General features: G+C 35.5%; 2 protein-coding genes and 1 long non-coding RNA gene across 5 annotated transcripts; 2 read left to right on the forward strand and 1 right to left on the reverse strand.

Moving 5' to 3' along the window:
* The first annotated feature begins 3,451 nt into the window (after nt 1-3,451).
* On the forward strand, nt 3,452-5,941 carry LOC149502084 (uncharacterized). Its single transcript, XR_016323807.1, has 4 exons — nt 3,452-3,520; nt 3,697-3,768; nt 4,225-4,345; nt 4,437-5,941. It is a non-coding gene; the product is annotated as an uncharacterized LOC149502084 (long non-coding RNA).
* A 1,746-nt stretch (nt 5,942-7,687) lies between these two features.
* On the reverse strand, nt 7,688-18,801 carry tos (Exonuclease tos). Of its 2 annotated transcripts, none has more exons than XM_028172241.2 (11): nt 18,380-18,801; nt 17,372-17,491; nt 16,049-16,100; nt 15,461-15,670; nt 14,267-14,482; nt 12,914-13,073; nt 12,060-12,193; nt 10,459-10,667; nt 9,244-9,781; nt 8,772-8,968; nt 7,688-8,209 (listed from the first exon to the last, which is right to left on the reverse strand). In XM_028172241.2, exons 1-11 carry the CDS (start codon nt 18,538-18,540, stop codon nt 8,191-8,193), a joined length of 2,016 nt encoding a protein of 671 aa, XP_028028042.2. In that variant the 5' UTR covers nt 18,541-18,801; the 3' UTR covers nt 7,688-8,190. The 2 variants fall into 2 exon arrangements, with proteins under 2 accessions (XP_028028042.2, XP_089587209.1); XM_089731083.1 differs by having other exon boundaries at nt 12,054-12,193; nt 18,380-18,794.
* Nucleotides 18,802-19,279: 478 nt separating this feature from the next.
* On the forward strand, nt 19,280-20,967 carry LOC114241307 (mitochondrial cardiolipin hydrolase). 2 transcript variants are annotated; one of them, XM_028172093.2, is made up of 2 exons: nt 19,280-19,773; nt 20,069-20,967. In XM_028172093.2, exons 1-2 carry the CDS (start codon nt 19,428-19,430, stop codon nt 20,416-20,418), a joined length of 696 nt encoding a protein of 231 aa, XP_028027894.2. In that variant the 5' UTR covers nt 19,280-19,427; the 3' UTR covers nt 20,419-20,967. The 2 variants fall into 2 exon arrangements, with proteins under 2 accessions (XP_028027894.2, XP_089587211.1); XM_089731085.1 differs by having other exon boundaries at nt 19,286-19,773; nt 20,153-20,967.
* The last annotated feature ends 1,882 nt before the right edge of the window (nt 20,968-22,849 follow it).

Below are 22,849 nucleotides of genomic sequence, written 5' to 3' on the forward strand. Positions count from 1 at the left end.
CTAGGATGTATCCGTGTGAGCTTTTTTCCTTACGCTGGTAGTTTAAGAGGCTATCCCACAGTTCTATATCCACTAAGTAATAGTAGCCTAGTTAAAAATACATACTGTTTACTTATATTTTTGCAATACAACTTATTTAGTTCAATCGAGGCTCGAGCTTTTATTTTAATAAAAATATCCACATCAATAAAATAGTGTTAAGTTTGGACATTTCTACGATAAAAGTGTCAAAGATTTTTTCACCTAAAATGCAACGAAAACTTTTGATGGAAATTTAACGGTAGGCAGCGGCTTGGCTCTGCCCCTGGCATTGCTGAAGTCCATGGGCGACGGTAACCACTCACCATCAGGTGGGCCGTATGCTCGTCTGCCTACAAGGGTAATAAAAAAAAAATACAATCAAAATCAAGAGGTATATTATTATAGGTATATAAATAAATATATATACCTTATATAAAAATAGCATTAGAAATACACTCTCCATGAATCTCAGAGTTACAACGTAATTGGTAAGAAATATTCCAAGTCTTAGAGGCTTCACCGACGAGTACATTAAAATCTAATAAAACCGTACGTGAAAAGTACAGGGTATCGGGTACAAAATTAATTTAGCTGGCCCCTCCTTATGTCGTATGCAAATGAAATTGAACCTCATTTCTTTGAGAAGCACGGGCAGGTCCGTACTCGAATGTAATTATTAAATAGGCCGGGTGAACTATTTATAAATTCCGGGTGGGATACCCGGAATTTCACTCGTGGCTTTTGATGCCTAATAAATCTATCTAAAAAAAATTGTCTATAGCGACACTAATAATACCAGTTGATTCTATTGAATTGCGCTTAGTCATGAATAATAAGTATTTATTATTGATTAATTTTCAAGATCTGAAATTAAGTACAATACACACACAAAAAAACTTAAAATGATATGGATATCTACAGACAGTGTTTCTGAATACACCCCTGTGCTGTGGGGTTACGGATATTTGACTTTGTTTGAATTTCCGTTGGAGCAGAATATGGAAATTTAGCTGGCACGAGAAAGAAATGTGATACGGTGATCGATTTTAGCGTTAAAAAATGTGAGCATCAATATTTTTTTTCTAACTTAATAACTTTACTTTTTTTCCTTAATATAAATATGCGCCGGTCTTCTTCTTTGTTAAAAACTTTTGTATATTTTATGTACAATATTAATCTATTACATATTCATGTGTAGAATATCAAATTCATAACGAATAATCGCCCTCAGATTTACAAAACAACAGCTTTCTTCTAAGTCCCATAGTAAATAACAAATAATATTACATAACACAACAAATTATATAACATTATATAGCACACACTATAGAACAAAAAATATTAAAAAACGCGATCTTCATTTTATAAAAGGGAATTCCGTGCATTTTAATTTTTACTAGAGTAATTTAATCCTTTCCGGGCGCCCCAATTTAAATTGGTTTCGAATGAATGTTGCCATTGTTTAGTCCCACGGGTTAATTTGAATAAGTATTCTCCACTTAGCGTGTAATTAAATTTTGCGTCGCCATCACGAGTTTCAATGGAACATGATATTGATTTCCGTATCCTGTTTGAAGAGACTTATACGTTTTCAATTATAATTTATATTTATTCGAGACTTTTATTTATTTATTAGGTAGTTAGGCGAATGGCTCACGGCCAATCTCGTATTAAGTGATTTCGTCACCCTCTTGAGACATTAGGTATGAGCTCCATGGCATTATGGCCGAACCGAAAAACCTGATCTTATATGCTCATAATATCTACGACCGGTATTCTTTATGGCGGCATCCTTACAACACCTTAAAACAGCCAGAGGCAGTGTTTTTGACGTCACCATTGAAAGCGTTACACGCGTCGCCAGCAGTTCCTTCATGTTCGCATTTCTCAACGACGGTAAACGTGCCGCGGCTTTGAAAGACGACCGTCGCATACAGTAACTCTTGTAGCGAGTACGAAAATGCCTTCCATTAGTTCCATTAACATTTTCATTAGACGCCTGCAGCTCTACGGCATGAAGCCTGCGTTGGGACCAGGGGGGTGCAACTCCCATACAAAGGAAAATAACATACAACTAGCGTCATCTTACTCCTGTGGCGACGTCATTTTTGTAACTTTTAGGCATTAATGATCTAATAAACTCACTAGATGGCAGATATGAGTTCTGACTCAATAAAAAATGTAGCGTACTTTGAAGCAGTGCTTCCACTTTTAGGGAATTCTCCCTTTTTTAGGGAAAAATAGCTGATATTTTGGATGATAAAGACAATTTAAAAAATACCAGGATTTAGGATATTTCGGGGTAAAAAGCAAAGCCTATACTAGTAACTGTTGTGAATTTTAAAATAAACGATAATTAAAGTAAAACAATGAACATTTTATTTTATGGAGAGAGAATGACATTAAGTCGAGTTGACAAGTAAAAGAATAAAACAGAGTTGTGTATAAAAACTATAAAGGTTTGATTCAACAGTAACCCTCTAGTAAAGTAAATCATAGATTAAGCCACTGCTTTTTCTTAGGGATTCCCCAGAATCCCAATAAGTATAATCCGCCAAATTTTTATTTACCTATTTTCGTTGATGTCACCAGAACTTACTTGTATTGTAATATACAGGTACTTCATGTACCATGAAAGATTATCATGGTAATTTCATTTACGAAAACCTTGTAATTGTCATTTCACTTTTGCTAGCAGTTCCTTCTTCAAAGACTGAGGTGGAAAGATTATTCAGTGTTCTCAAATTTAAAAACTGACAAAAGAAACAGGCTTTCTAATGAAACCCTGAACGGCTTGCTTCATAGAAAGTTCCCAACTTTGCCAGCAAACAATTGCTCAATTTTAGAACCGAACAGTGTTAGGTTGTGCAGCAAAAGAATATAAAAGCAATGCGTCGACTTCCTTGAAAATTCTAATCCTATAGATCTATGATCTTCTGGGGGCGTTTATATTATATATACCTACATTAAATAATATGCTGTGGTTTATTTTCTGTATTTTATTTACGCTTTCTATATGAGTCGTCTATTATCAAAGGTGGCAATCTGTGCATTTGGACAAAAAAATTTTATTGATATGTCAATACAGATTTATTTGAATATAATCGTCTCCTTCAAAGAATACGGTTCAAAACCTGCATTAAATAAAGGTTAATAGTTAACCTGTTATTTATCTAAGATGTCGTTCCGAAGAGTTTTGTGACTGCCAATGGAATATAAAGTCAATAATTCGTTTTTCTGATTTACCAATCATTTTCCAAAAGTCAGATTGCCGGCTTTGATAATAGTCGACTCATATAAAGGATTTATGAAAGTTGTCTAGGAAATTTTAGGGTAAATTCAAAAGAAACTAGGGTAAAATGTGTTAAAAAAAACGTAAGTGGAAACACTGCTTTGAAGTTTTCAAAATTCCAGGGCCGTAAAACAACCTCAAAAAAAAAAAAAGTTTTCAAAATGTCGTAACGATTTAATTTTTAAATCATTTTTTTTTGGTCTTGGTGTGAGTTATTTTACGTTGTAGTATTAATTTAGAGCAACTTTTAGCTTTATGAGAATATTAGACGATTAGACATTGAGAAACTCTGTTTTGAATTCTCTTTAGACATAACTTGGCTCCAATACTTTTTTCTTCGTTAGCGTTTCGTAAGCCTGTGTAACTATTTTCATTTCTTACAGAATGTTTATTATTAAAAATCAGCATGCCTCGAAGATCGAAAATGAAATGCTATTTCGGATGCCTTGATAACGGTGAGTTTACACTATTTTCCCGGTATATTATTTGCTAACGTAATTATTATTCATAATATAATTAAATGAATTAGCACCAACTAATGGTCCTTCCTATTTCTGCTGCCTAGCTATCATATATGTTAAGTTTTGATCAAAACAGTCGGTATTAAGTCTCGTACTATCACACACACACCTCAGATAATAAAATTGTCTCGAGTGGGTGGAAGTATTTATGTTTTGCAACTCAGCGTATTATATGCTTATTGTCAAGTGGGCCCGAACTAGTTTTTTGGAATGATCAATCAGTCATGCTTTCCTGTTTAAATAAAATACAGCACAATTGATCTCACATCCAAAGTTAGATGATGGCATTCACGTTTTGTTTCCTGGTGTTTGATAACTAAGTTACACCAAGTGGCCTGTGACCACGTTCATCCTTCTACCCAATATAAAATAATGTTTTTATTTTTGTAGACAAAGGTTTGATAATGACAAAATTTTATGGAAAAATTATAAGGAGCACTAAAATGTCTGAAACATGAAAATATTGATGCACTATATTTGAACCAGAACGTGTTATGTAATATATTAATTTGTAAGTAAGATTACATTAACACTAAATTTTTCATGGTCGTATTTTTTCAATATTTGTTACATACTTAAGATACTTTGTTTCTCCGTTTCAGAAGAGAAACTGATTCAGCAAGGAACGTGAACTCTCAAGGGATCTTAATTTTTTTTAAATATGTTTATAATTGATAAATTAATAATTGAAATAGTTCATAAGAACTAAATTGATGCCAATTTTGTTTTAAAATAGGTTGTTTAGTTCTTATAGTTATAGTATTACGTTTGAATAGTTGTAATTAGTAAGTTAGTAATATATGAAAATACTGATATAAATTTTTGTAAATAACCTTTTGTAAATTCTACGAGAAGATGATTTTAATTAATGATCAAAAGTCAACGGTCTTTAAAAGCATTATTTGCAATTATTTAGATTTACTGTGGAATATATTTGCTAAGTTGTGTTTTCTGTATGAGCAGATATAAATGAAAATGCCCAAACATGATTATGTTTCTTACATTTTCATTATGTGAAATCAATATGCTTGTGACTGAGTATATTAATATTTTTTTAAAACTTAAGTGATAGACAGCAACCCCTATGGCACTGCTGAAGTTTATAAGCACTGGTGACCACTTATCACGGGCCGGGTTGCGTGCTCGTCTGCTGTTGAGTGCAATAAAAATTTTCGAAACCCTTTCTATTATTTAGATGTAATATTAGTGTACATTTAATTTGGATTAAAAGATAAATTTACATTTTATGTTTGCATGTGTATTTATAATTCATTTGCATGTAACGAACACCAGTTTCTTTTGTAACAAAATGTAAACTAATGGTTTGTAATGAATGTAATTAACTTTAAGATGATTTTCTTTCAATCTGCTGTTTGTTTCATCTAGTATTACCAAAGCTAAAGCATCAGAAACGTCAGAATAGAAATAATTTAGATAGGGAATAAAAGTATAACTAATGTAATCATGTCTAAGATTACTATAAGCGTCATTAAGTACAAACTATCAATATTTAAGAGTTCTTTAAATCATCATTACATTTTTTAAACATTTTTTGTTTTTCAAATCATGTAATAAAACGTTTGTGCAGAACAAAATGTCACATGTTATGAACATGATTGTGGGTTAATCGTTTCTTAAATTTCTAAATGTTTATAAGAATGCTAAGAATAATTTAGTATTCACTTTAGTGTGTGTATTATCTCTACAATGCTAGTATAAATGACAATTATTGTATGACGAAGCATAGGTAGTGTTTATAGATGTAATATTTTCATACAAGGTCATGATCTGTCACGATCAACTTTAAGCAAGAACTGCTATAGTTAAGAAACAAATTTATTAAATTTAATTCAAATTGTCTACTATGTTTGTAATGGAAAGCTGACATGTTTATATTTCGCACAAATGACTTAAGTGACATTGAATGATTTGATTATCTAGACTTAATTAACTTTTAGATAACTTTCGATTTAATGTTATTAAGTACTCTAGTAGGATTAATCTAGAGGAGTTATTGTTATTCGAAATTTTATACAATTGTACGTTCATACTATCTTTTAACAGTAAATTGTTTGTAATATAGGGAAATTAAATAGCTTACAGAGAATTACAGCTTTTTATTTAAAAAAACTGTTTTCTCTCTGTATGAAAAGGTCTTATCGATTAGAATGCTGAACACAATCAAACGTTCTTTAATATTTCATAAGTACTACCGGGAATTTCAGCGATTCTAAACGATAAGATTTTTTCATAAAGAGAGTTAATTATAAAAAATATTAAAATTACTAAAAAAGCCACCTGGTGGGGGGTAGGGAGATTAATAATCGACAGCAGCGACGCCTGCTGTCCTGGGCTCTAACTAAAGCAAAAATAAAAATGAGAGTTGCGCATCTATCTCAAATATATTAAGTGTATAATCTATGGTTGGGACCTTGGTAACCGTACTTCTAACTGCAAACTAAGCCATACATTATCAATGCACAAACTATTATTTACTCTGCACTACCTTTGGTTGACAGTTAGAGAGGGACATTTTAGCCGGAACGCGGGGAGTGAAGTTGTGTTAGTTTGTCTATTTAGTGTTTTTTCAGGTTTAAATGTGTAATAACTGTGGCTTATTCACTATTTAATATCTGAGAAAGTGCACAATTGTGGGAAAATGAAATAAAGTCGCTGGACGTAACTTCTTGGGATCCTCCAAAAAGTCCACTGAAATAATTTCAGTAAATGACCACTATTTTATTGAGATTATATTTCATCCCATATCATCTTATCTCTTTTCATCCCAGTTGATTAATATCTCAAATTAATCATCTTCATTTCATTTCATTTCACTCCATATTATCATTTTTAATAAAAATAAGAATATAAATTAAAATAAGATATGACTTAAAGGTCTTAGTTACCAGGTCATATAATCCGTTAAAAAAAAAGAGTTAGAGAAGGCCTTAAGCATTTTGGTCGGAGGAGGGAGTTTGTCCAGCTCCGGCCCCTATGAGGAGGCAGTCTCCTCCCGGTGATGGTCACGGGGCGACCTAAGGGGGTTGAGACTGCGCCGCACGCTACCGTCACTCTAGCGCGCTGGCACCAGGAGGACGGGACGACGCGTCGGTGGCTGCGGACTGCGATGCGGTCCGCATTTTCGTCGTCGCTGTCGTCGCCGAACATACTGTGGAAGAGCAACGCGGTCGGCGGTGTATCGCGTTCCGACCCGGCAGGCTGGTTCTGGCCCAGCGGGGTATCCCGGAACACCAGCGGCATCGCCCGGGCGGCCTGGTAGGGCCGCCGTACCGCGGAGACTGACGTCGTTGGTCGTCGACTATCGCCTCGACGACCCGTCGGTCGGGCGTCCTCGGGGTGGCACCGCGTGTCTGGTTGTAGTGTTGACCGCGGGACCCCTAGGCGTTGGGACCTCGTAGGAGGTTCGGCCCTCGGCCCGAAAAAAAAAAGAAAGGCTTTAAGCATTAAGTCCGCTAATTTAAATATAACATGAAAGGTAATAAATAAATATATCAGCCCGCTGAGTTTCTCGTTAAATCTAACTACATATTTATATAGTTTTAGTTATAGTCGCAATTTTGATCCAGCAGTAGATTTATTCGCGAAGCATCTGCCCTTGTATGATAGCTAAGTCGCTTTCGAAGACGCTTGGATTCCTGTTAGCAAACCACACTCCTGTATCCTGGTGAAACCGGAATGGCCTCCAGGCAAAATAATTAAAAAACCGAGTACTTACTGCAAAGAACGCCCAACGAAGATGTATAAAAAAATAAAACAATATTTTTTTATTTTATTATCACAATCAACAAAGTCCATTACGAAACATAATAAGACAAACATAATACAATTATAATTATCTACTATAATTTATTGTTTTGTTATAATCAAGATATTTTTGGAGTTTCTTAATCCACTGACACAATTCCAAACAAGTGATTTTTTTTTACTATTGATAAACGAAAAAAATTTTATTGAGGTGGGTTCAGAGATTCATTAAAATAATTAAACAGAGTCACATCTTAAAACCTAAATAATCATTAGTGATTATTAGAGTAGAGTATAGTAAAGTATTATTAAATTGTACGTCGATATTAACACAAACAAATGCAAAATATTACTTAGCAAATTAATAAACAATTTTTTTTTCACACTGCATTGAGTTTATTTATAATTATACCTCCATTCTTAAATTTGCTGCTTCGTCAAACACCGTAAAACAAATAATCTCGAAATTCTTAATTTAAAATCATTATTTACACAAACTTAATTCAACTATTACAATAAGGCACTATCATAAATGCTTAAAGTTTACATTTCACACGTCCTTTGACTAGTCTTCTAAACAAATCTTTAAAGTCATCTCTTCAAAGCGACTCTGAAAATGAATGAACACGAAATTTAATAGAACACTAATTGCAAAAGGTTTTTTTTTAAAAGAAAATCGATAATAAAACGAAAGATTTTTCCAATCGTCTTTGTTTGTACGAGCCTACTTCTTCAGCTGTGACCATTCTCACCAACAGTTCCAATAGTATCACTAAGCGACTGAGGCTGAAAACTCCATTCCTACCGAATGTCCGTGAGAAACTTCTGTTTTTTTTCCTCACTAAAACTAACTTTTATTTATTGATTAAAAACAGTAATCTACACCTACAATGGTGGTAGGACGTCTTGTGAGTCCGCACGGGTAGGTACCACCACTCTGGCTATTTCTGCCGTGAAGCAGTAATGCGTTTCAGTTTGAAGGGTGGGGCAGCCGTTGTAACCATACCCGTAAGCCGTTGAGACTTTACAACTTATATCTCAAGCTGGGTGGCGCATTTATTTTGTAGATGTCTATGGGCTCCAGTAACCACTTAACACCAGGTGGGTTGTGAGCTCGTCCACCCATCTAAGCAATTAATAATAAAAAACCTAATCGAATACTCGATACTCACTTTTTCTGAAATCCAAATTTACTCAATAGCGTAGGCTGGTTGTTCGGCACGGATGTCGCTTTCTTTAATCCGGGTACTCTGCATCCGGGCCTCTTGGTATCGGTCGGCTTCGTGGTCGGCCGGTTGGTTTTGGTTACATCCAGGACTACACCGCTGTCTTGAGATGAAACTACTGATGCCGACTCACCGAACGATTCCTGCACAATCAAATGACAGTTTAATGAACTTAATGATAATGATTAGGTAAGGTTTTTATTTCGTTATGTGGGTGTGGGTTATTGTCGACTTTATGACGGGAACGCGAGAGTGAAGTTGTGTGATTTGTTTTGTTTTATCTATTTCGTGAGTGAGTTAATATCTGTGAAAATCCATGCCCTCATTTCGAAAAAGAACTATAACAACACTTACAGGCAAGTCGGATTCGACAGAATCAAACTAATATAAACTAGTGCAATAACAAACATTGGAGTACCTGACTGTCGACTGGAGTGATCAACGTCTCGTATGGATAAGTGTTCTCTATGACGGAGTCTTCCGTGTTTACCTCTAACGTTGGCGGCGAATCGGCCAACGTGTCAAGTTTAAGCGAGACTGGATCCAATATTGGACTCGAAATCCGATCACTTATTAACTCGTTATCCGATCGCACCGTCACCTTGTTCGCTTCGGGCGAACGTATTTTAAAAGGATTTCGCGTAGATCCGGTTCTGTCATTAACATTGTCCTCAGCCTTCACGTTGGCCGTGAAAAATCTACTCTCAACAACGTTTTCGTCCAACACAGTCCTCGGAAATCTACTAAACTTCCTCAATACGTTATTGTTTCTTAAGCATTTCTTGTACGACCTCTCCCTGTTTTCTAGTATCGGTGATTTATCTTTATTCTCAATGTCCGACGGCGCGTCATGTTCATTGGCGACGCTTGTGATGATGTCAATGTCGTCGTCCGTCTTTTGTCTCTTAGTTGTTGGCTCTACGCAGTACATGGAACTCAGCGCTTGAATTGACAAACTGAAACAAAAAGTCAAACTAAGATATATTTATGTAACTATACTGAGACCATAGAGTTTAAGGTTTTTTTTTTGGTTAAAGTATAAATAAAATAAATAAATAAATAAAAGAACTCTTGTCTCAAGGTGGGTGGGCGGTATTTACGTTGTAGATGTCTATGGGCTACGGTAACCAATTAAGGCCAGGTGGGCTGTGAACTCGTCCACCCATCTATACAATAAAAAAAATTAATAGATAAAAAAAAACTTTCCCGAAAATAAAATGCTAGTCTAGCGATTTCTATGATAATAATAATATGTAAATGTTTTTTTTTAGGGATTTTTAGATTGCATACAATGCACTGCACTACAATGCACAAATAAAAATCAGCTGTCGCGTGAGTTCAACGACCTCAGACGAACTTTAGAGTTAGAGCGACCGTGTTATAAAATGTGTTATATGTAAACAGTGTTATAGGAGGGTTACCTGTATAAAGGTTAAGTTAGAAAATAAGATAAAAATATGTCTACTTTGACAATTTTTTATCTCGAAATAAACTTTTTTTTTTTGCCGTATAGGCAGACTAGCATACGGCCCACCTGATGGAGAGTGGTTACCGTCGCACTTGTAGACTTATATTCTGATTATCGAACAGATCATTAATCAGTAATACTACTGGCTCGTGAAATAAATATTACCTTTCATCCTGTGTCTCCGGCACGTGCTTACTAACAAGATTGACCATCTTTCTCCTCGCTGTAGTCTGTATAGCGAACAAGGGCTCAGCTTTCGCTGGTTTCTGCCAAGGTCTCGTACTATTCAAATACGAAACGAACGTCGGCGACCATATACTGGGATGCGCGGACACTTCCCTCTCTATCCAACAGTTGTTCTGAGGGTATTGTACCTTAAATTAAATTTTAATATATATTAGTGGTCCCCCGGTAGTCGGAATTCGACTATAATTAATTGAAATTATAAGTTTGTACACTATTATGATTCTATTGTCAAAGACTTTTATAATTACAGATTTCGTCAAGACTACACTTTAGACAAATATTAATAAAGACGAACAATATTTAATCTATTCTTAATTTGACCACAGACTATAAGCAATATGAAAAGTTTGACAATAAATAAATAGTATGCATACGTATGTGTGTCAAATACATGGTAGTGTGTGTATTTTTTTTTATAATCAATAATGTATATATATTCTCTATAAGTGTGAGAAATTTCATACTCCTCCGTCCGCGTAATTTTCGTAAAAAGGGGTACAAAGTTTTTGCTTCACGTATTAATATCGCATATGCGGTGCTATAAAGTCACTTATGCAATTTTTTGTTAACACTGAACTGACTATGAGAAAATACATTTTTTAATAGTTATTAGTGAGACGAGAGATATTTGCTTTTACTGATGGAGTTTAAAGTTGTAGTTTAGATATTATCAGTTCTATAGCCTAAGAGAACTATTTAAGAATTATATAATAAGATGTTGAATTTTCTAACGTTTCTCCTGGATTATTACATAATTTGCATAAGTGACGTTATCACGCCGTATATCGCACGATATATAGAATTAATACTAGTAGTAGGATGCATAGCACAAACGTAGGAAAACGGAACCTGGCACTAGACCGGGATAACGTTAGGAAGACGAAGAATGAGATGTAATGCTTTAGCGGGCTCGATCTTGCCTTTAATACGTATCCTCGTGGAGCTATGTCTTCAATCCAGTGTCTTTCGAAGTATATCCTTCAAGTAGACGGTTGTGAACATCGAAACGATGGTCTTTGAAATACTTTAAAGTTCCCTTCGAATTAAAGAAGTACAGCAAAACTACCCGCAAATGACGAATAGTTGGTACAAACTCAAGAAATTTTCACACAACACAACCACTGATGTGTCAAAGCGATTTGTTTGCCATGTGTCAAAGATTGGTCCACAATGTTCTAGCGACACATACCGCTGCTGCCATCTATTGACAAACAGCAAGAACTTAGTTCCAGACATATTAATTATTATTCTCGAGATCAGAAACAGACACTCCAATTTAATTTACAGCAAGAATCATTTTAAACTGATTCGTGTGTAGTTTTTTATTTTATTGTTTCTTGTTCTTATATCCTTTTATTTTTAAACATGTATATGCTTTCGGGTTGCCGTGATGGACAGCCTGCTAACACAGCATCGAGTTTGACAATAGCATCAACATTGTCATAGAGATTTCATGAAAAAATCGCGGACTCGACTACAAGGGTCGGCTGACTACAGATTAAAATAAAAATTACACTTACAGCTTTCCTAAAGTCTGGATGCCAATCGTCCATCTTCTTCAACGTAAACGGATCTAAATTACCCAACGCTAATTGAAACGCTGTATCCGCTTCTAACAGATCTCCGGCGTTCACGCAGAGCGCTTTCTCTGTATCTGAAACATACATAAATATATAATATTTTACTAATTATCCTTAATTTTTTATTATTATCTTTTAGACCACGACGACTTTTCTTTTTATTGCCTTGATGTGTGGAAGAGCTCACAGCCCACCTGGTGTTAAGTGATTACTGGAGCCCATAGACATCTACAACGTAAATGCGCCACTCATCTTGAGATATAAGTTCTAAAGTCTCAGTATAGTTACAACGGCTGCCCCACCCTTCAAACCGAAACGCATTACTGCTTCACGGCGGAAATAGGCAGGGTGGTGGTACCTACCCGTGCGGGCTCACAAGAGATTTTACCACCAGTAATTACGCAAATTATAATTTTGAGGGTTTGATTTTTATTACACGATGTTATTCCTTCACCGTGGAAGTCAATCGTGAGCATTTGTTAAGTACGTATTTCATTAGAAAAATTGGTAACCACCTGCGGGATTCGAACACGGTTGCATCGCTCGATACGAATGCACCGGACGCCTTATCCTTTAGGCCACGACGACTTCAAAATGCTGAATACTAATCAAAATCAGACCAAGCACATACCATCTTCTTCGTGCGAAATTAAAACGAACAAAACTATTCTACTACTATGTCATAGAAGTCATGTATGTCATGCCAAATAATATTATCCATATAATAATATGTATCTGCTCCAGCAGCGGTGACTATTGAGTATTTAGAGGTCTATACAAAAACATAACTGTACCTTCATCGTCTGGTTCAGTCAGCCTCAGCATTTTCCTTTCAATAGGATCATAGACATACTGATGTTTGAATGTAGCTTCCGCTTTTAGGAAATTCTCTCTGTATTCGTCGGTAACGATCAACGACATCCGATTGAAAAAATTTGGCAGTTTTCTTAATGCCTGTAAAAAAGAAAAAGAGCTTAATGTAGTGTAAGCAACTTTATGATTTGAGTCATGAGAGTGTGTCCCGTGAGCCCGCGCCCTGCCTATTTCTGCCGTGAGACAGTAATGCATTTCGGCTTGCAGGGTGAGGCAGCCGTTAAGTTATAAAACTCATGTCTCAAGGCTGGCACTTATAAGGTTTGTTGATGTGATAAAACATTATTACTGTTTTCAAGGTTTCCCGTGTTTATTGTTTCCGACGTTTCGTATGCTCTAGTTTTTGGGGTCACGGCCGGCCAGCGTACTAGTCTAGTGTTGAATATTGTGCTAACTACCGTCAAATTTTAACACATAACTTAAAAAATTAAATAAGATCATTATTATGGACATAATTCGAAAAATCGCTTTCATTACACAATCAAACAACTGAGTATTATTTATATCATCAAATAGAACAGACGGAATGACATAATAAGATCTTTTTTACATTATAATGATGTTTGACAAAGCACTAATTAGATAGATATTGTTATATTTTCCAACAAATGTTGCAAATTCAAGGTTTCAAAATCGGTGCTATTATAATAAGTTAGGTTTAAGTGCGTAATCATAATTGGTATGTATGAAAACCCAACTGAGCATCTCTAATTTGATGGTAATCTAAGTTAATCTAAATAGATATTTCATGCATTAAAGGAAGATTACCAATATTATTAAATACATTATTTTCTATTAATATAAATAAATGAAAAATTTCAGTTTATACGGTGATTGTGTGATGAAAGTCTGGAAACATCACTACACACAATGAGAGTGAAACAATAACTACACATTATTGTATCACAAATTCCCTCAACAATAACAGCCCATACCAGCTTTCACCTAGCCTTATCAATAGTGTACTTATAAAGCACTTCAACATCATCATCATTATTTCCTATTGCCCTCTGCCTCAAACCCTTCCATTTACGTCGGTCTTGGGCAGTCTGTTCTAGATCCTCCCACGTCATGCCCAAGACCCCTATCTCTTGCTCCACCGAGCGACGCCAAGTTGTTCTGGGGCGGCCTCTCTGCCCTTTGCCAGACACTTTCTAGGTCAGTACTCTCTTTGATAGGTGGGTTTCTCAGTATGTGACCAATCAATTGCCACTTTCGCGTAAGGATCTCCTTCTGCACTGGTGTCTGCTTGGTAATTGATATAAAACACTTACATTAGCAAAATTTGGATCCTGTGTTGCAACAACGAATTGTCTAGATTTAGCCAATCCTATGCCTGGTAATGAGGCTAGGTAATCACATCCAGACATTATGCACATCCTCCTAAATTTATCAAAAGTGTAGTGTTGTATCGGACATTTCATTACGTGAGGCAATTTTGACGTTTCAACCAGAGTTCCTGTACCATGGAGATCCATTTTGAAGAGGACCTAAAAACGATTTTGTAAATTCCCATTACATATTGACATTTGTTGCTAGCTTACACAACTTTAACAAAAATTTGGTAGGAGCTAATTTATTGAACAATAATGCATTTTTTGTAAATCAGTTTTATGTTTTTTTTATTACTAGATGGATGGACGAGCTCACAGCCAACCTGGTGTTAAGTGGTTACTGGAGCCCATAGACATCTACGACGTAAATGCGTCACCCACCTTGAGATAATAGTTCTAAGGTCTCAAGTATAGTTACAACGGCTGCCCCACCCTTCAAACCGAAACGCATTACTGGTTCACGGCAGAAATAGGCAGGGCGGTGGTACCTACCCGCGCGGACTCACAAGAGGTCCTACCACCAGTAATTGCGAAAATTATAATTTTGCGGGTTTCATTTTTATTACACGATGTTATTCCTTCACCGTGGAAGTCAATCGTGAACATTTGTTGAGTACGTATTTCATTAGAAAAATTAGTACCGGATTGAGATTCGAACATCGGTGCATCGCTCAACATGAATGCACCGGACGTCTTAACCCTTAGGCCACGACGACTTCAAGGTCAAAAATTGTTTTAAAATTTTGCACATTGACAAGTATTATCAATGTATCTCTGATTTTTCATTAAGGATCCTCCCGATCCATTAACGGTTCTTTTAGGTATCTCAAGCACCGGTCACCGTCCTCGTGGGACCCGTCGCTTGCGACGAAGAGCTCGCCGAGTAAATTAATCCCTAGACACAGCCCACTGAGTTTCTCGCTGTTTCTTCTCAGTGGATCGCGTTTCCAATCCAGTGGTAGATTCTGCGAAGCACTGCCCTTGCTAGGGTCAGTTAGCCTTGTTAGGAACACTCCGGTTTGAGCCCCGAAAGCTCACCTACACGCTAGGGTAACGCTGATATAGCCTCTCAAGACTATCAGCATAGGTAGGAAAGAAAATTATAATAATAATATTAATTTATATATGCATTACCTTAGTACATCCAAACAGTATGAGATCAGAGTCTTCAGTTATCACTAATTGTGCTATGTTCTTTATGTTGAGGTAGGCTAACTGAGCGTCTGCTTCGTATGGAGCGACAATACAATCTACATTCATTTTCCTGCACTCCTTAATAAGATCCAGTGCCATGGCGTGAGTGATATCGACACTACGACGCAGGTATGAACGGGCTTCTTCTATCTGAGGATAGCAGATGTAATGTTTGTGATTGATAATACTGAAGATGTAATTTTTGTGATGGAAAATACGAATTTTAATACGAAATTATGAAACACAAAATCTATCACATTATGCAATATGGAAAAATACTTTCATGTGATACTTTTAACACTTAAAACTTTATACATTCAATTCTAAGATAAGGAACTATGGGTTAGTACTTAACCCCATCCATAAATAATTTTGTTTAGGTAGGGCATTTTTTAAGCCATGTGTGTGTAAATTAACTACACAATGAAAGCCTGAAACACATTCTCCTCTCACTACTTTACCCGGCATCTAAATAAATAATTTTAATCTAAAAAGAATTGTTCCGTTAATTTATAAGCATTTACTTACCTTTCCTAAACTTAAAAGCTCTGCTGCTCTTTTCTTTGAAATATTTCGAGATCTGCAAAATAACACATTACATTGCAGTGAACATTTGAATAGAACTAGATAGATAAAAAAGTATCCATTAGAATATTTGTGGCAAAAGACTCCTTAGAAAACATTATTACAAGAGTGTGCTATCATTTTGTTCATATGGTTTGATTGCTTTGAGTGTGAAGGTGTGTATACTGAATTGTACAGAGGTAGAATAAAATAATTAGATTATATTGGAATAATTTAAGTAGCAACTAGCAACTTCCCTTGTACAGGGTGTCCCAGAAAGACTAGATTATCCTGAAACACCTCATAGTAGAACTACTGGGGACACAAAAAAAATATGTCTTAGGTAGTACCCAAATTAAAAATAAAGAAAAAATACAAAATTTCATGATTGAATTTAAGTTCAGATTAACTTTTAAAAAATTAACACTAGCTACTCATATGATTTCCTGCATATTCCTTAGTATAGTCCATGTAGAATATTATAACACCAAAAAGCCTATGGATTTCATTTATTTGTAGCTGTTGTATATTCCAGAAATGCATGCCAGTATGGAAAATATCAATAATTTTTTTAAATACGTAATTTGGGTAGTAACAGATTTTTTTTATTTTTTTTGTTGTGTCCCCAATAACTCTACTATGTAGTTTTCAGGATTATCCATTCATTCTGGGACACCCTGTATATAAACCAAGTGCCAGCTATTTTAGATCATCCATGAGCTTCCCTGTATATAAAAATTCAGGTTGATTCCCTGAGATCCCAAAATTAGCCAGCAATTTGGACATAACATACATAAAACAGTACATGCTAAACTATTTTCCTCGGTTACTTGGTACATGAGAAAAGGAAGAAGCACTTCAAATATATAAGATTGGTTTATTCTAATATTTATTTCAGACTAGCTGACCCGGCAGACTTCGTAGTGCCTCAATCGATAAATAAAGGACCTAAACTTTTGTATAAAATAAACTTAAAACAAACAAAAAGAATGCGTCCGACGGGGGACACATCAAAGGGAAAGCAAAATTGTTATTTTTATTTCATTCGGAGCATTTTCATATTTATGTACCTTTTAAACCTTCTCAGGACTTCCACAAATAATTCAAGACCAAAATTAGCCAAATCGGTCCAGCTGTTCTCGAGTTTTAGTGAGACTAACGAACAGCAATTCATTTTTATATATATAGAAGAAGAAGAAGAAGGTAGATATACATATTTTAATGCAATGACTACAAGTAGAAACTACATGTACAGGTAGACAATAAAAACTGCAAAATATAACTTACTCTCGCCTTTTTGATTCTGTCATTGCTTTAGCTGGGAGATGTCGTCCATCAAATACTAAGATTGGTTTTATGTTCTTAGACAAAAGCATTGTCACATATTTCAAACAGTACTTTATATGCCTGCAAAACAAATGTTTTATAGTTGTTATAAAATAAATACACAGTATAATGGGACAATTTAGAGACCTTAAAATACATAAATAATACATAAACAGAAAAGAATATTCACTTATTAAGCTAAGCAAATACAAATACTTTTCTTGACTTTAAACATTAACTCATAGATCCAGCATATTAGATAATTTTAATTATGAAACAGTGCAATTTTTTTTTATCATGAATAGTCGTCCTATATTTGTTGTCTGAAAATTTTAATTACATCCTGTAGATTTGATTAGACCTCATTTTTTGACTTGATATAATAAATGTCACATTCAATTTTATTTCTTTGATGGATTTTATTTTATAATTTTGTTTTTAGTATTGCTTGATTTTGTGTTTTCCTTTTTCTAAATGCCTGTGCAGTCTTTCAAAGTATATAAATTGTTCCCAGCAGAAATAACCAGGATGGAGATTTCGACCTGTGCTGGTTAAAAATCATAGCTGACACCAATTTAACAATAATCCATCTAATAAAAATAAACAATTTAAACTGACTAATAAATACAAGCCATTTACAGGGATGATTGTTACGCTATTGACTTCTTTTTTATTTATTGCTTAAGTGGTTGGACGCACTCATGGCCCACCTGATGTTAAGTGGTTACCGGAGCCCTATAGACATCTACAACGTATATGCCACCACCTACCTTGAGATATAAGTTCTAAGGTTTCAGTTTTTACTATAAACGGCTGCCCCACCCTTAAAACCGAAACGCATTACTGCCTCACGTCAGAAATAGGCAGGGTGGTGGTACCTACCTGTGCGGACTCACAAGACATCCTACCACCAGTCATTACGAAAATTATAATTTTACTTCTTACCGCTTTTACTGTATTCAAACTTACATGTCAGTCTCCTCTCCTCGCACCAGCTTGTCAGCACATGCAAAAGCTCCTTTATGAAGCCAGCAATAAGAATCAATAGCAACTGTACAACCGCTGAATTCACTAACTTCAGTCCGGCGGGAAGCCTTTTCAATAAATGGTATCAAACCAGTGATACCCATATTAACAAATATTAACACGCGTTCGCTAGTTTATTTTGTCTACGGAACTAGCCGGGGAACCCTCTAGTTACTCGCGTCTTGTTAAACTGTTGTTGTCGAATCATTTTGATGTTTGGTTTTTATTCTAAGTTGTAAGCACTTTACTGATTACTCTTCCTTCAAAAGTTCAAACAGCGGGAATGCGGGTTTTTATCATTTGACACTTGACAATAATGACAGCGCATCCCTATGATCTCCGAAATTTTTGGAATTTTTTACAATAGAAAATAATCGATAATAGATTTAAGAGACCTTAAGAAGTTTTCGAAAGCCTTAATGTTAATTAATTCTTCTTCTTCTTCTTCTTATTCGAAAACTCCATTGCTGAAGGTCGTGTCCCTGAAAGCCCTTCGCGGCTCTTTGTACCATCAGCTTCCATTTGCTTCGGTTTTCGGCTTCTCTCAGGGCGTTCGCGTTCAAATTAATTAAAGAATACATTTTCCAATAACATACAGTTTTTTAATTAATTCTATTATTATTCACTGGGACATTACTATGATTGTTTTTAAAATTTTAAAATTCAATTCAATTTAAATTTACAATCATTACATTGCTGAACTTCCAGCTCCGATTTTGTAACATTATTTTTACGTGCTTTTTTTATATAAAATTATAATGATGTTATAATTTTGTCAAGAAAAAAAAGTATTAGCTAGATATTATTTTTACTAAGTAATATTATAAACACAGTATTTTTAACTGTGTTTTTGAAGGTAGATGAATAAAAATACACGGTATCGTAACCTAAACATGGTTTGACCTCTTTGTTTTATTTAAAAGCATAAAATTACAAGACCGGTCGCAGTAGATGCCCAAAAAGTTCTATTAAATGTGTGGAGTGAACTAAAATGAAACTGTATCCACGAATTTTTTCTTCAGCGGCAGCCTTCGCTTTAACTTGTGTAGTATTCGCAGCAGCCTATTTCTATAAAAGTCGAAACACAGAATTAAATGAAGTCATGGTGTTTTGTAAATTACATTTAAATGCCTACAATTGTTTCGATAAATTAATGAGTTTCATAGAAGCAGCGAAGCATAACATTAAAGTTTGTATGCCTGGGATACACAATGTAGCAATACAAGGACGCTTAGTTGAAATGCTGAAAAAGAAAAATATTAAGATTTCAATTGTAATAGATCAGTCCGGGTGCAACGAACCAAATGATGTCTTCATAAAGGAACTTTTAGATGCTGGTGAGTAGCAATTTTTTATCATAGTACTTATTTCGCGATATAAATATGACTATACATAGTCAAGCAGAAAAGCTTGAACACTATACTACTTGCGAGCTTCCAGGCTTATATAGGGTGGTAATAAGATTTGCAAGTTTAACGAGAAATACTGAAATGATAAAAATAGAATCAGACAGATCAGACATAAAATCTATTTTCTCCCGCCAACAAGATGTCGGTGTCCGTCACCTGACTCACCTGCACCTTCAATCCATAGCGTGTTAAGAATTTCGTCTCTCTTCCTCTTTGATTTCAGGTGCAGTGATCAAGTACATTAATACAGAACCGTATACAATGCAACATAAATTCTGTTTGATCGACGACAAAGTTTTAATGACAGGTACACTAAACTGGGGAAACGATCGATCGTCAGATCACTGGAACTACGTCTACATTACAAGCAAGCCAAAGCTAGTTGAACCAGTCAGCAAAGAGTTCAAATATATGTGGCTCAGTTCAAAAGATTTGAACTATTCCCAGTTTGATAGCAAACCTATCAACGAAGATGAGTGTTGTAACACAGAAGTCGTTAATCTTACAGAAAACTACAAAACAGTCCCGTTTGGAAATAAAGAGACGCTGACTTCTGAAATATGCATAGTGTAATTTTAGTACTGGCTACATTTGGACCTAATTCAAAAATAACATTTTGTACACATGCGAAGCAAGTAACTGTGAGGGCTGACTAATTTTATGAAAATCGCTTGGATTTAAACTATGATTTTAACAATAACATATTTTACAAGTGTTCTGTCGTCAGAAACATGCCTTTGAATTTTGAATTCAATTTTAAAATGGAAAGACTAGGTATAGTAGTTTGCGATTGTAGACTGATTTTATTTTATTTGTTTTTTAATTAATAATACACGGGCGAAGCTGGCCTTTGCCATCTTTCCATGTCCTCTTACTATATTTCTACTTAAATCTTAAATTTTCAATTATAGAAACTACTTTTTAGAAGAAAAGTGTTTCTACATTCTTTAATTTTCGTCATTTTATTTTTCTACATTATGTGTCACTGCATTTTCTATTTTGCCTTTTTATCTTCATAAAACTTATTTAGGTCAGCTTTGAAATTTTAATTTGTTTTAATATTTTTAATGTAGTTATTTATTCATGTTTTTGTATCATAAAATTAAATATTCGAAATTTGAACTTTGGCGTGCTTTCATTTCGCTATTCTGTCAAAAAGGCAAACAGTTGGGACTTCTTTAGCAGAAACCTCTTTATTAATAATATTATGAACTAAAAAGTACGTATACTTATTATAATATGATCTGTATCTAAATTTGAATACACTTATTAGATTCGAACATAGACCTTTAAAGGATTCGAACCGTTGTCGAAGGGATAAGACACCCGTTGCATTCGTGTTGAACGATTCACCGGTATTCGAATCCCGCATGTGGGTACCAATTTTTAAAATTGAAATACCTACTTAACAAATGTTCACGATTGACTTCCACGGTGAAGGAATAACATCGTGTAATCAAAATCAAACCCGCAAAATTATAATTTGCGTAATTACTGGTTGTTGGCTTCATAAAGGAGCTTTTGCCTGTGCTGACAAGCTGGTGCGAGGAGAGGAGACTGACATGTAAGCTCGAACACAGTAAAAGCGTAAGAAGTAAAATTATAATTTGCGTAATGACTGGTGGTAGGACGCCTTGTGAGTCCGCACGGGTAGGTACCACCGCCCTGCCTATTTCTGCCGTAAAGCAGTAATGCGTTTCGGTTTGAAGAGTGGGGTAGCTCATGTACTGTTAAAACTGAGACCTTACAACCAACGTCTCGAGGTGGGTGGCGACATTTAAGTTGTAGATGTCTATGGGCTCCGGTAACCACTTAACACCAGGTGGGTTGTAAGCTCGTCCACCCAATATGCAATAAAAAAAAACTACTTAAATGGCAAGGGTCGAGAACTTAATGTTTCAAGCTCAGCTTATTTTCCTTCTAAGTGACCACTGCGACAAGCGACAGCAAATTGCAGTATGTAAACCACTAATATCCCAATACCAAGAAACAAAAAAAAATCCCTTCATGGATTACCTAGTTAATTACCTCGAAGGGTTATGGTAGATTCGCTCAACGAATAGGTGAGCTTACGGAGCTCTAACCTGGGAAGTTGCTAACACTGGCCCAAGCAAGAGCAGTACTTCGCAGAATCTACCACCGGATCGGAAACGCAACCTACAGAGAAGATCCGTCGAGAAACTCAGTAGGCTGTGTCTGAGGGTTAATTTGTTCGTCGAACCCTTCGTCGCAAGCGACGGGTTCGATCAGAGCCGTGACCGGTGCTTGAGGTACCTAAAAGCAGCCATAGTGAATCGGGAGAATCCGAAATGAAGTCTTGAGGATGACGGCAACTGTTTACCATTCGGTCAATCAAGCGACCAGATTTTCCAGCTGTTACATTTGAACGTTGAAAGTATAACATTATATAATGAAAATCAAACCCGCATTTTTTTTAATTCGTACGGTGTAGTAATGGTAGGTAGCTACTGACTGGCCTATTTCTGCCAAGAAGCAATTATTTATTCGGTTTGAGAGGTGGGTCCGCCGTTTTATAATGAAAACATAAACGACATTTCTCATTAAATGAATAATATAAAATTAAATAAATATTAAAATCATTTCCAGCTAATTATAAACCACAATGCATGTTTGGCTAATCGTTGTATAGTTATTATTATTGTATAGTTAATATTCTATAGTTAGCTTCTTCTTCTTCTTCCTAGTCGTACACCGTTGACAGTGTGGTCGTGGTCAAGCATCAGTCGAATCCTGCGATACCGATGCTCTCGCGATGTCACATCCTTTTATTTTAGACATAGAACAGGAATAGCCCACATATGACATCACCCACCAGTTGACTAAATATTTCATTTTTATTTTTTATTACCCTTTTAGGAAAACGTGCATACGGCCCACCTGATGATTATCGTTGCTCATGGACGTCGGCAATGTCAGGGGCAGAGCCAAGCTGCTGCCTACCGTTTAATACTCCACAAGCCTTGTTTGAAGGACATGTCATAGC

This window comes from Bombyx mandarina, chromosome 11 (assembly GCF_030267445.1).
Source record: "Bombyx mandarina strain Sakado chromosome 11, ASM3026744v2".
Taxonomy (NCBI): domain Eukaryota; kingdom Metazoa; phylum Arthropoda; class Insecta; order Lepidoptera; family Bombycidae; genus Bombyx; species Bombyx mandarina.

What these genes read in the sequence shown, in the direction of transcription:
- tos (XM_089731083.1), bottom strand. Translation starts at nt 18,540, where the DNA reads ATGGGTATCACTGGTTTGATACCATTTATTGAAAAGGCTTCCCGCCGG. An exon ending in CGAGGAGAGGAGACTGACAT is followed by an intron (nt 17,492 to 18,379) that starts GTAAGTTTGAAT and finishes TTTGTTTTGCAG; the next exon opens with GCATATAAAGTACTGTTTGA. An exon ending in AGGATCCAAATTTTGCTAAT is followed by an intron (nt 13,074 to 14,266) that starts GTAAGTGTTTTA and finishes TCTTTTTTACAG; the next exon opens with GCATTAAGAAAACTGCCAAA.
- LOC114241307 (XM_028172093.2), top strand. Translation starts at nt 19,428, where the DNA reads ATGAAACTGTATCCACGAATTTTTTCTTCAGCGGCAGCCTTCGCTTTA. An exon ending in AAAGGAACTTTTAGATGCTG is followed by an intron (nt 19,774 to 20,068) that starts GTGAGTAGCAAT and finishes CTTTGATTTCAG; the next exon opens with GTGCAGTGATCAAGTACATT.